Here is a 12571-nt window from a genome sequence, read left to right as displayed (position 1 = left end):
ATGTGTCATGTTCTTCAGGGTTGATTCCCCACATCTCAGTCCTGAGGGTCCCTGACTCACCCTCTACCCCCAACCACACTTCCCTTCATTTCCAACTTGAAAGCTACACACAAAAGACTCTGTCCTTCTTTCTTTCTATGAAAAAATATGATGAATGGTTTCAGATATGCACAACGGATACATATAGTACACAAAATAATGATGAGCCCCCACGTAACCACAGCCAGCATAAGACATTACTGATCCTTAAAGACCTTGATGACCCACCCCCAGCATATGCCCCTCCTTCCCGCACACCCAGTGATGGCCTGGAGCCAGGGGTCTCCATCTGGTGCTCCCAGGACTTAGCAGACTTTTTCAGGACCATCAGCTCCTCCACGGAAGAGTTGAGATCAACCCAATGATGAGAGTGTAGATCAAACACAAAGCCTCAAGGAAGAGAAAAAGACAGAGGAGAGGATGGAGGCACCAGAAGATGTAAAAATATGGGGCAAGGATCTAGATTTGGGGCACAAAGATGTTTTAGTGGGTGAGGATGAAATGCAAATGTGCTTGGTACTAACCACCACTGGTCCTGAACTTGATCCACAGTGCCCACCCCTCCATGCTCACCCAGAGCACTGGGGGAAATTGGGAGCTTTTATAAAATCTGTGTCTCCTGATGCTGGAAAAACCTGGGACGGCCCAGGGAATCCATTTCAGAACAAGAACTGCAGGTGAGCCGGCTACCTCCTGGTGACGTCCCTCCCACATCTCCCCCTCTTCCACAATTCCTCAATAAGTTGCCACTGGACTGCACAGACCGAATAAATCCTACAAAGTGGAGAATCCATTGGGTTAGAAGACGACCCACAAATTCACTTTGGGTTAGCAACTAAAGGAACATGGTCCATCGCTAAGCGGGGAGCTGCTCTCCAGGAACCCCAGCATCTGTCCAACCAGGACAAATTGAGATGACACTGAGCTCATTTGACATCTGTTCAGTGTTAAGTGCATGTTAGACCAATTTTGTCAAAACATTCAGCTTGTCAAGTTTTCATGCAGGCCCTTTTCATTATTTGAGAAATAAGCCACCTTTCCATGGCTCGTTCTCTATGCAGGTGCATCCTAATCGTGGGATGTGGTTACAGTGGAAAGCTGCCCAAACGGACACTTCTCAGAACATGGCGCAGGGGTGGGGACTATCATATCAGGAAACTTTCTGTTTGGGGTTAGGATAATGGGTGACGTTTGGAGGCTGATAAGGCAGGTTCCCGAGAACTTGTGCTGCATATAAGGAGCAGCTCCTGCCTCTGCTGTACGCCTTCCACCCGTCTTCCCTTCTCTGGAGACTTGGGACCCAGGAAGAACCATGAAGTGGCTGCTGCTGCTCAGCTTGGTGGTGCTCTCTGAGTGCCTTATCTACAAGTCAGTCTGGGGGATACGTGGCAGGAGGAACAGCTTCTGAGGGGTGGTTCCCTTCACTGCTTGTCTTCTTTTCCTCTCTTTTTTTCTTTTTTGCTTGCTCCTTCATACACCTCCTGGCTGTCTTCCATCAACCTGAGTCTCCTTTCTTGTCTCTCTCTCTGTCCTTTTATGGAGGCAGCAGTGCAGATGGGATTAACATCCCAGGCCTTCAAGTCCGTGCTGGATTTGGTTCCCAGCTCCATCAGTGGGCAGAATGCCCTTAGGTGCCCACTGAACATCTTTGCATTTGTGTATAAAAATGGGAGCATCTCCCTTCTTGACTTCCTTCCTTCTTCCTCTCTTGGATCAGCTTCCTTTATCTTCCGGGCCTTCCACAGCACCCCATGAGCAGGCTCCTTCCCCAATTACACTTCCTCCTCCAAACCAACCCATTTGCAAATGCTCTGCCACAGGGTTCCGCTTGTCAAAAAGAAGTCCTTGAGGCAGAACCTGCGCGAGAATGGCCTGCTGGAGGAGTTCCTCAAGCAGCATCCCCGCAACCCAGCCAGCAAGTACTTCCCCAAGGAGGCCGCCACCTTAGCAGACACAGAGGGCCTGGAGAACTACATGGATGTGAGTGCAGGGCAGGTGGTGTGGGGGTGCAGCTCCTAGGACTTGGCTCAGAGGAGAGAGGAGGTGTCAGAGGTTGTGGAAGCTGGACCAGGCTCTAAGCCCTGAGGAAGTAACCCAAGGGTCTGCTCCCTGGATCTCAGAGGCCAGGAAAGACAGGAAAACTCACAGTCAGAGATGTTGGTCTCATTCCTTTGTTCATTCATTTATTCATTCATTCAGTGTTTATGTGAGCAGAGCACCTCCTTATGTGCCCAGGAATATGCTGGGACCAGGAAAAGCAGCAAGGAACAAAACCAGGCACAGCCCCTGCCCTCATGGGGCTCACAGTCTAGTAGGGAGAGACAATCATCACTGAGCCTCATCATCAATGAAAAGTACAGACAGACCAAGGGCTATGCAGTGAAGGTGACAATGCGAGAGGGTGGCAGCTGGTGGGCAGGAACACTTCCCCAGGGCAAAGAAGGAGAAGCGGGGGTTGGAGAGGACAGGCGAGAGTCCCAGAGAGCAGAATGACTTGTGCCAGACCCTGGGACAGCAGGGAGCAGAGTGCATTTGAGGAAAGGAGGCCAGCATTCAGGGACAGCAGAGAGGGAGGGAGGGAGGTGCAGAGTGAGGACTCGGGGTCCGTGGATGGAACCAGACCAGAGTTTCTGACGAGAGTCTGCATCCTCATTGCCACTGAATCATCTTAATCATAGGGGTGACATAATTGGTGTGGAGCTTCAGGAAGATGACTCACTGTTCTATTTGGGGCCCAATGGCCAAACCATGCCCTTCAGTAGAGATTATGTCTCCCCTGTGAATGGCATAGGGCCAAAGGTAGGAAGCAATGTTGCCTGTTGTTAAGAGCTTAACCTTGCAATCTGCCAGATCTGATGCAAATCTAGGTTCTAATGGTTCCAAGCCACATGATCTTGGGCAAGTCATTTAAATTCTCTGATCAAGCCTCAGTTTACTCTTCTGTCAAACAGAACCACGAATTTTACCACCAGAGGGTTGTTGTGAGTAATTAACATAGTAGCATTTTTTTGGAGGCTTAGCACAAGGCATGACTGGGTAAAAGCTTGGTAAAGCCAGCCCATTTATTCACTTAACAAATGTTTATGAAGCATCTACTACGTGCCAGAGGCTCTGAGCTAGGAGCTGAGGAAACAGTGATGAAGCAGCAAAGTTCCTGGAGCTTTTGTTATAGAAGAGAAGGCAAGTAGGAGACAAATAGCTAAATATCCAAGATAATGTCACATAATGACAAGAGCTGAAAAGAAAAATTATTTAAGTAGAGTAATGGGAAGAAGACAAATGGGGGAAAGGCAAATTTAGCTGAAGTGGTCATGGAGGGCCTCTTTGAGGAGGTGATGTGTGACTAGAGCTCTGAATGTTTGAAGAGGAGGAGCAGGCCAACGAAAGATCCAGATGAGACATTTTCCTAGCACAGGAATAGCAAATGCAAGTCCCTAGGATGGGAACGAGCTTGTCATCATCAAAGAAGAGCCAGCCCAGCATGGCTAGAACTGCTGGTGAGGGAGACAGGGCTGCCGCTAAGAATAAAAATCCTGACAATGCCCTTCCTCAAAAACTGCTATACACACCTCGATTTAGGAACAAGATATCTCCAGGGGTTTCCATCTTTAGGTGACTTCTTTACCTCCCAATCAACAATTTACTGAATGAGAATTTAATCATTGACTCTGCTAGGTGCTATACGGTTCCATCTTGTCCTCTGAGATGGTGTGTTCTCTAGGATGGGACGACTAAGACATTCGAGAGGAGAGCTGAAAGGGGCAGCAGATTCTTATTAGGTGTTGATGGTGCTTAGAAGAGACAGTCAGAGGGAAACAGGGATGGAATCAGGGAAGACGTCAAGAAGGAGAGGAGGCGAGGCGGGGCCTTGAAGGATGGCTGCATTGGACAGGGAGAGAAAGGCAAGGAGAGCAGTGAGGGTGGGGAGCTGAGGAGAAGCCCCAGGAGGCCCTGCTCCCTGGGGGGTCCCAGGATGGGGAGTGACCTGTGCAGGAGGAGTACTTCGGCACCATCAGCATTGGAACTCCCGCTCAGGAGTTCACCGTCATCTTTGACACCGGCTCCTCCAACCTGTGGGTGCCCTCGACCTACTGCTCCAGTCTTGCCTGCTGTGAGTGCCTGGCCCTGTCCGGGACCCCAGCGCCCACTGACCTGGGAGCCCTGAATGCTCAGGGGCTTCAAACAGGTCCAATTTCAAGCCTGCTGGAGTCCCTCAGGGATTCTCTCAGCAGGCATTTCCTGAGCACCCATGTGTCCAGCAAGGGCTTAGGAGCCCTGGGGATAGAGGGTGAATCACACATGGTCCCTGCCTCCAGGGGTTCAGTCCAATGGCAGAGAGCAGCTCTCCTGAACGACCACAGCCAAGGGGAGTAAGGGGGGACCAAAGGGAGACAGGGCTAAAGGGGTAAGAGATGGCCAATTGAGACAAGAGCCTGACATGAGAAAGTGACTCAAAGCATGACTGAGCTGAGCCATGATCTCACTTTAAAGAAAGAGTCATTGGTTTGCTGAGGAAAGGTGTTTATAATCGAGAGTCATGGACAACATTTCAAGTTCCTTCCTCTTCTAGCATTTTAACATGACTTTTGATTCAGAGGCGCCCCTGGAATCCTCCCCTTCATAACCTGAACTGTAACATTGTAGGGCTGTGACCGTGACAGTGTAGCTGTGTCGTGGGCTGTTCACAGTGCGCTGTGAAGGGGCTCATTGCCATGGGCAGCTGTGGGCCTGCTCTACTCAGTGTTTGCCTGGGGTCCTTAGGAGGATGGTGGGGTTGACTGGGGACCTTCCTTTGAGAAGATGGTCCCACTTGGTCCAACCAGGCAAGAATGGAACCTGGGGATGCTTGGGCTGCAACGTCTGGGGAAAAGGGCACCTTTCTCCTCCAAAGCCCCACCCAGAACCAAGGCAGCCCACCCCAGAAAGACATCACTGGCCACATTTCTCTCTTGGATTTGGAGGTTAACGATGTCATTTCTTGCCCTCCCAGCCGACCACAACCACTTCAACCCTGAGGATTCCTCCACCTACGAGGCCACTAGTGAGTCGATATCCATCACCTATGGCACCGGCAGCATGACAGGCGTCCTCAGATACAACACTGTCAGGATGAGCACCTGCTGGCTCACCAACTCCTCCTGCCCAGCCCCAGGGCCAGCTTCTGGGGACCCTGGGGGCCACAGTGCACCCCCAGAATCAGCCTATCCAAGCAATACGGGTCTCACTGAGGCCAAAGTAACCTGATTTGAGGAGAGGGATGCAGAAGTGGCAGAGACATCACAACATTTCTAGGGGGGACAGTAGTGGGTAAGGGGGTGAGATGCCTGGAGCCATAAGGCAACCTCAGCCCCACCCAAGCTGAGTGCTATGGAATCTGGGGGAGACAAAGGAAAAGGCTCCATTCTCCTTTAGTACCTGCTCCTCTTTCTCTTCCGTCCACCTGCAGCCCCCGTCCAGTTCAAACATGTAAAAAGCACCCTCCAAATTCCAGTGTGCCACAGGCGTCAAGGGCTCTGATTTGCCTGGGGTCTGCTTTGCATCCAATCATCTGAAACAGGAACACATAGACCCCATCTGTTCTGCAGCAAATTCTCACACCAAGTCGCAGACTGTGGCCATCTGGAGATCAGCTAAAATGGTCACTTCCAGCAGACTAACAAGCGTTCCCAGAGACCGTCGCTCTCCCCTCCTTCCAGCCTGAGGCCCCAGAAACCGAGTCCTACATGAGATGAACCAGGGATGCTCTGGGCCTGGGGCTGGTGCCCTGCAGGGCTCACTCAACACAAGCTGGCTGTGAACATCTCGGCTCCCTGACTCGGGTCGGAGGCATCGAGGACACCAACCAGATCTTCGGCCTGAGCGAGTCGGAGCCCAGCTCCTTCCTGTACTACGCTCCCTTTGACGGCATCCTGGGTCTCGCCTACCCCAGCATCTCCAGCTCTGGGGCCACTCCCGTCTTTGACAACATATGGGACCAGGGTCTGATTTCCCAAGACCTCTTCTCCGTCTACCTGAGCTCGTAAGTCGGGCAGGGAGGTCACGGTCACCTGGCCCAGCAGAGGGCTGTATGGCGCTGGGTGCGGTAGAGAGGGTCTCAGCCAGCAAGGGACCCGAAAGGTCCGTGTCTAAGGCTGAGAGGTGTAGCTTTGTAGAGAATGGGGCCAAATCTCTCTCTGATGAACTGTCTTCATTCATCTCATTTACCAGCAAGAGGCTTTGTCACCCTGATTTACACAACTCAAATGTCATTAGTCATTTGCTCTCCAGCCCAAGTCCCCTCAAATTGGCCCCCAAGAGACCACCATTTAAAAAGAGTCCATTAAAAACAGGGGCTGGAATTCCATAGCGATGATAAGAAGATTTGAAGGGGACTTATATCTTAAACGATGAAACTTTTAAAAGATGAACGCAAGTTTCTCTCATTAGTTAACAAAATCCAGGTTCCTGTTGTGACTATGAGTTAATTCTAGGACTGAATAAAGTAAGTGTTGGTTTTGCCTGAGTCGAGGTTTATGCAGGAATATCTGAGGGTGTCATCAGTTTTCCTGAGACTCTCAACTTTCCTCTGACTCTCTCATTCTACTCTTTTGAAGCCATTTGTCATCGTTGATGTTTTTCTTCAATTGTTAGTTCTTCAGCTATAGTCTCAGTGTGTTGCGTTGTCTTGTCAGATATTTACAGGAAGGTTGATGTGGGGTCAGATGAGTGATGATGTTTGTATCTGCAGCCAGTTTTTTGATGATTAAATTCTCATCATCATCCACATTTGCTTCTCTATCTAACCTGAAACTGTGGAGATTCACAAAATGGATTATTTTATTAACAAAGAAGAAATTTATAACAAGCGTAATTTATAACAAGAGGCCCTTTTATCCTCTTAGTCACTTAATATTCAAGTTGGCTCCTAAACATCCTCTGCCTTTACGGGACTTAGAGATTTCATGGGGCCATCTTATCTCTCAACTAGATCAAGGTTTCTCAATCTCAGCGCTATGGACATATGGGCACATAATTCCTTGTTGTTCGGGGCTGTCCTATGCATTGTAGGATCTTTAGCAGCCTGCCTGGACTCTACGTACTAGACACCAGTGGCACTTCCTACTCCCACCCAAACATTACAACCAAAACTGTCCCCAGACATTGGCAAATGTCCCCTGGAGGCAAAAGTGCTCTTGGCTGAGAATCAGGCATCTATACTATCAAGGCCTTAAGACCAAATGCAGTCACATATTCACATCTCTTGAAGTCCGCACGGCAACAAGAGTGAGGATGTGCTGGAATCACAACTCGAACCAGAAAGGCCTGGGTTCTCATCTTGGTCCTGGCACTCCCTGGCTGTGTGACATTGGGCATGTCACCTCATTTCTATGAACCTAAGATTCCTCCCTGTAAAGTGGAAATAATAATAATAGGGACCACTGGATGGGAATTGACGTGAGGATTAAAAGAAACCCTGTCCGTCACACTCAGCACGGCTCCTGGCACTGGCAAGAGCCCAACCAAGGGTAGCTCTTAGGATGCACACAGCGGATGTTCAGATGAAAGAATGAATTCCTGTCTTTTCTCCCCACTTTCAACAGCGATGACGAGAGTGGCAGCATGGTGATATTCAGTGGCATCGATTCCTCTTATTATTCTGGAAGCCTGCACTGGGTGCCTGTTTCTGAAGATGCTTACTGGCAGATCACCGTGGACAGGTGAGATGACATTGCCATGGATGGGCACTAGCCTGATAGACCTCAGATCTCACTTCTCTATGGACTAATAGTTAAGTGAGCTTTCCAGAATCCCTATGGAACAGCCAGTCAGTGAAATGTACCCCAGGAGGAGAAGGTAGAAGTTGGGCAAGCCAGAGAGGTGCTGAGAAAGGCCCCTCCTTGGAGGAGAAGAGCTGTCTGGGACCCCAGATGCTCTGCAATGATTAGGAAGCCACTTTCCTTTGCTCACGGAAACAGGACACCAGCATCCCTGAGGAGAGCTGGAGGACCCACAAGTCCTCATGACTTGGCATTTACGGAACTTATGAACCAGCACATGCCCCTCCCACTCTAGGAAAAATGTCGCATTCAGTCTATGGATAGGGCAAATGGCTGAGAAGTTGTTTCAGGTGGTTCTTTCTCAACTTCACCTTCTGGGCTACCCCTCCTCCATGCAGCCTCATTCCCCTGCTGTTCCTCCCCCGACTGACCTGCTAGGGTGACTCCAGGTTTTCCCAGGAGTGAGCAATTTCCTGGGACTCAAGACTTTGAGTTCTAAAACCAGGACAGTCCTGGGCAAACAGGGACACTAGGTCCCCTTACGTCTGCCCCAGTCATGCTAAAAGCTCATCAGTTCCTCCCACTCCCGCCCCTGCTCCTCTCATCTCCATCCCTCCTTGCATGCCTTCCCTTCTGCCTGGGACATTCTCCTCCAGCTCTTCACCTCCTTGGCCACCTCAGGCTGTCTGCTTCCCTGAGAGGGCCTCCCTGGTTGCTCCCCACCACCACCTGGATTGTGTTTCTGTTCCCCTGTCCAGTATCCTGTTCATGCGGCTCTTCCTCTGTCATAACTTATCTTTCCAGCTAGACTTTGAGCTCCCTGAAGCCAAAAACTGTGTAGCTGCCTCATTTGGCATTTCGTCTTCCAGGGGTAGCACACAGTAGTCACTCAGTGAAGATGTATTGAGTAAATGAAAGCAGGAATGAATGAGGGCGTGAAGGAGAGAAGCTGAAATTTTATCTATTGGCCAAGGGATGGGGAGGAGGGACATTCACATGGTTCCCCACTGGGGAGATGTACCCCCTGGGGGCTTAGGGGACCCTTATTTGCATCTTGCTTTCAGCATCACCATGAATGGGGAGTCCATCACTTGCAGCGGGGGCTGCCAGGCCCTTGTTGACACCGGCACCTCTCTGCTGGCTGGCCCACCCTCTGCCATTGACAATATCCAGAGCTACATTGGAGCCAGCGAGGACTACTCCAGCAAGGTAGGCAGGACTTGGCTGCCCCATTGTTGACTGAGGTGGGGGGACAGCCATGCAGAAGGAAGGCAATCCCTTCCAACCCTCGCTCTTTCCAGGGGGTGATCAGCTGCTCATCCATCGACAGCCTGCCCGACATCGTCTTCACTATCAATGGTGTTGAGTTCCCTCTGAGTCCCAGTGCCTACATCCTAGAGGTAAGGGGGCTCCGTGTCTCCCACCTATAAGTGCCTCCATAGAATGTGGCCACACACTCCCCCTTGGCAGTGGGGAAAGTGCAGTTCTACGAGCTGGAGCTGACTTCTGCCCTGGACAGCCATCGAAGAAAAAGAATACATTCAAATTAAATGTGTGAATGAGAATTTCATTGCAGCATCCTCAAGGGGAGAAGGGCGGCAAACACTGATGGCATGAAAAGAGGATTTCTAGTTGGACCCCTGTGTCCACGCTCTGGGTCTCAATTACTAGCCCATTGATTCTGAGCCAGGTGCAACCTCCTTCAGCCTCAGTTTCCTCATCTGAGAGCCACAGCTTCCCCACGCTCAGAGTGTGGTTAGGGTACTCACATGGTATTAACCACATCAACACTGCAAACATTTGGGCAAATGGCAATCCCAACTTCCATGGGGTCAGGGCTTATGACGCCCCCACTGTCTCTACCAAGTGACACATCTTTTGTCAAATGAGCCACAGGCCAACTCCTTCCTTCTATGATAACTCCAGGTAGAAAACTCATTTTGCCAAGTGGGTCCATGTTATTCAGCAAGTGGTACTGATGCCAAGCCACGACCCAATGAAGCTGATTAATTAGTAGGAGGTCACGTCTGACTAACGCTGGGTGTATGTACAGCTCCCCAGGAGATTCTAATGTGCAGCCAAGGTTGTGGGCCAGTGATCTAGTGAATGAAAAGAACTGACAGCTCGCCACCGGAAGGGATCAGAATAATCAGAAAGGGCTGTGTTGCTGGGGCTTCCAAAATCCTCCCGGCAGCTGAGCTCCCCTAAACCCCTTAGCTCCAATGCTGACATCAGGGTTTGTGCATATGCCAGAAGCAGTGGATCATGTCTAGTGGTCCCTGGAACCAAGTGCAGTGAACAGCTCATACAGGCAGACCCCAGGCTAAGAAGAGCCGAGTCTCCCCACACGAGCCAGGAAGCTCCTCCTTGCACATGCCACTTAGTGGATGATGGCCCTTGATGCTGATGCCCCACCACCTGTCACTGCTGAGTCTGTGTCCCATCTGTGGTTTTATTCTTCTTTTCTCCAGGAGGATGACAGCTGCATCAGTGGCTTCGAGGGCATGGACCTTGACACCAGCAGCGGAGAGCTCTGGATCCTGGGTGACTTCTTCATCCGCCAGTACTTTACCATCTTCGACAGAGCCAACAACCAGATCAGCCTGGCTCCCGTGGCCTAAGCCTGAGTCTTTCTGGCCACTTCTCAGGAAGATCTGTCTTCAGTTCTCCCCACCTAGATGTGCGTAATTCTCTTGATTGTTCTTCCCATGGGATCGTGGAGGTGGAATGTTGGCCCTGTTCCCTCTCTTTCCAATAACAGAATAAAAGCATAGTCTTCATAAACATGTTTGTGGAGTTGCTTCTCTTTGTCGATATTTCTCCCTCACATCACTAGTGTCAGAACACCAGGATGTGAGGGCAGAAATGACCACTAGGACAACACCAAACACAGAGACAGTGGCAGCACACACTTCATAATAGAACCAGGAAGACAAATGGGTCTCATCAGGTTGGACTGTGAGCATGATATGAAGACGTGGGGACTGGAAATCCCAGGATTGTTGCCTCCTGATATAATAGAGCCCCTAAGTTCCCGGTTGAGGGAGTCAATTTCACATTTCACTGAAAGCCAATATGAAATAATGAGGAAAGGAAAGAGATCAGGGGACGTGGCCATTGATGGTGACATTCCTAAGTAGGCCAGGTGAGCAGATTTTCCTGGAAGACATGGGCCAGAGAGGTGACAGAAGCTGACACCCCCAAGTCTACCCTGCTGCTCTCTGTCATTACTGGGTGACCCTGGCTAACACCTGAGACCCCTCAGTGCTCTGGTGCAAGACACTGAACTGACCCGTCTCCCCATCAGTAATTAAATAGGCTGATTTTCCAGTCCCTGAGCATTGTGAGATGTGAGGAAGGAACTGAGAGTGCCCCTTAGCAAACAGGAACGATTTAGAGCAGAGTTTCTCAGAGCGAGTTTGGTAAGATAATGTTCAATGGAAAATAGAGTTTCAAAATAAGCATGGAGCACACTGCATTCTAGGCCCTTCTTCAAGGTTCACAAGGCTCCTTTCCAAGCAAAGCCTCTGAGAAGTCCTGCTGCAGAGTGATCTGTTTCGCTCTAACTCAGCTTAGCCGGATCCCAGTTCCTCATTTGCTGATAACCCTATCACGGTCTTGCACTCCTCAACACCCACAGTGGGACACTTCCCATAGCTCCTGCCTCTGCCGACAGCTGGATTCCAGACAGCCCTCTGAAGACACTGGCCTGAGAGGGAGTGACTTTGGAGTGCTCAGAACAAGATGGCTTTGGAAACCCTGTGACATCATCCCCCAATTTGTCATGTGTCACTCACACAAATTAAGATGTCAGGGTCCAGAAGGGATGGGGTGAACTCCACCACCCCATGCTCCAGGTCCCCCAGTGTCACTCATGTCCCGTTCGGCCCATTTTCCACAGCTGAACTATCTTTTTGAAACATAAATTTGATAGCATCCTTCCCTTGCTTAAAATATTTAATTAATGCCTTCCCATGGCACTTGGAATAAGACAATGAACCTTTGGTGTGACTTCCCCACCCTGCAAGTTCTGCTCTCTACCTGCCTTCCCTGTCTCACCTTGATCCCTCTTACCCTGAGCTCCCACCACACTGGCCTTCTTCCACCTCCTCAAATACCCAAACTTCTCTGCCTTCAGACATTTGCACACACTGTTCCCTTTGGGTTGCTTTTCCCTTTTTCTAGTGTCCTGCAGATCTCAGCTTAAGTGTCACCTCCCTGTGAGGCCTTCCCTGCCCACCCTCTCACAGAGCCCGGCCCTCCTTTCCTTCACTTGGCGCATCAGTAATCACGCATTCACGGGAGTACTTGTTTCAGATCCTCCAGGGTAGAGACTCTGATCCTTTAACTGTTGGGGCCACAGCAGCAAGAGCAGGGCCCAGCACATAGCAGACGCACAATGAATATTGACCGAGTGAGGAATTTGAGACGACTTTTTAAAAGGAAGCAAATAGTATAAGACAAAAGAGTGGATCTGATTTGACTGAGGCCATGCTTCAGACCACAGATGGGTCGCTCCTGCTCCCACTGACATTCTGTCCCAGTCATATCTAATCCTGGGACAGACAGGTGGACCTCTCAGGTTTCTGGAGAGGAATTTCCTGGTGTCCTGGCTTCTTGGCTCGGCTTGTGTTTCTGACATTTTCCAAGCACCCACCACACCCCAGGCAGGGGATGCAGGCACATCTTCCTGGACCCTTCCTGTCCTCCTGGTCCTGGCCACATCCTTCCCTCCTCCCCCACAGCTGAAGCTCAGACTCTCCCTCCCAGCCCCT

General features: G+C 50.4%; 1 protein-coding gene across 1 annotated transcript; it reads left to right on the top strand.

The window, feature by feature from the left end:
• Positions 1–1319: 1319 nt before the first annotated feature.
• LOC106844374 (pepsin A-like) lies at positions 1320–10417 on the top strand. Its single transcript, XM_044750138.2, has 9 exons — positions 1320–1407; positions 1860–2019; positions 4033–4150; positions 5030–5144; positions 5855–6058; positions 7620–7736; positions 8861–9005; positions 9098–9196; positions 10268–10417. The coding sequence occupies exons 1-9, from the start codon at positions 1352–1354 to the stop codon at positions 10415–10417; spliced, it is 1164 nt and encodes a 387-aa protein (XP_044606073.2). The 5' UTR covers positions 1320–1351.
• Positions 10418–12571: the final 2154 nt, after the last annotated feature.

This window comes from Equus asinus, chromosome 17, assembly GCF_041296235.1.
Source record: "Equus asinus isolate D_3611 breed Donkey chromosome 17, EquAss-T2T_v2, whole genome shotgun sequence".
Classification (NCBI taxonomy): Eukaryota; Metazoa; Chordata; class Mammalia; order Perissodactyla; family Equidae; genus Equus; species Equus asinus.
This window is presented reverse-complemented; position numbering and strand designations above follow the sequence as displayed.

What these genes read in the sequence shown, in the direction of transcription:
- LOC106844374 (XM_044750138.2), top strand. Translation starts at nt 1,352, where the DNA reads ATGAAGTGGCTGCTGCTGCTCAGCTTGGTGGTGCTCTCTGAGTGCCTT. An exon ending in GCCTGGAGAACTACATGGAT is followed by an intron (nt 2,020 to 4,032) that starts GTGAGTGCAGGG and finishes TGACCTGTGCAG; the next exon opens with GAGGAGTACTTCGGCACCAT. An exon ending in GCGAGGACTACTCCAGCAAG is followed by an intron (nt 9,006 to 9,097) that starts GTAGGCAGGACT and finishes CGCTCTTTCCAG; the next exon opens with GGGGTGATCAGCTGCTCATC.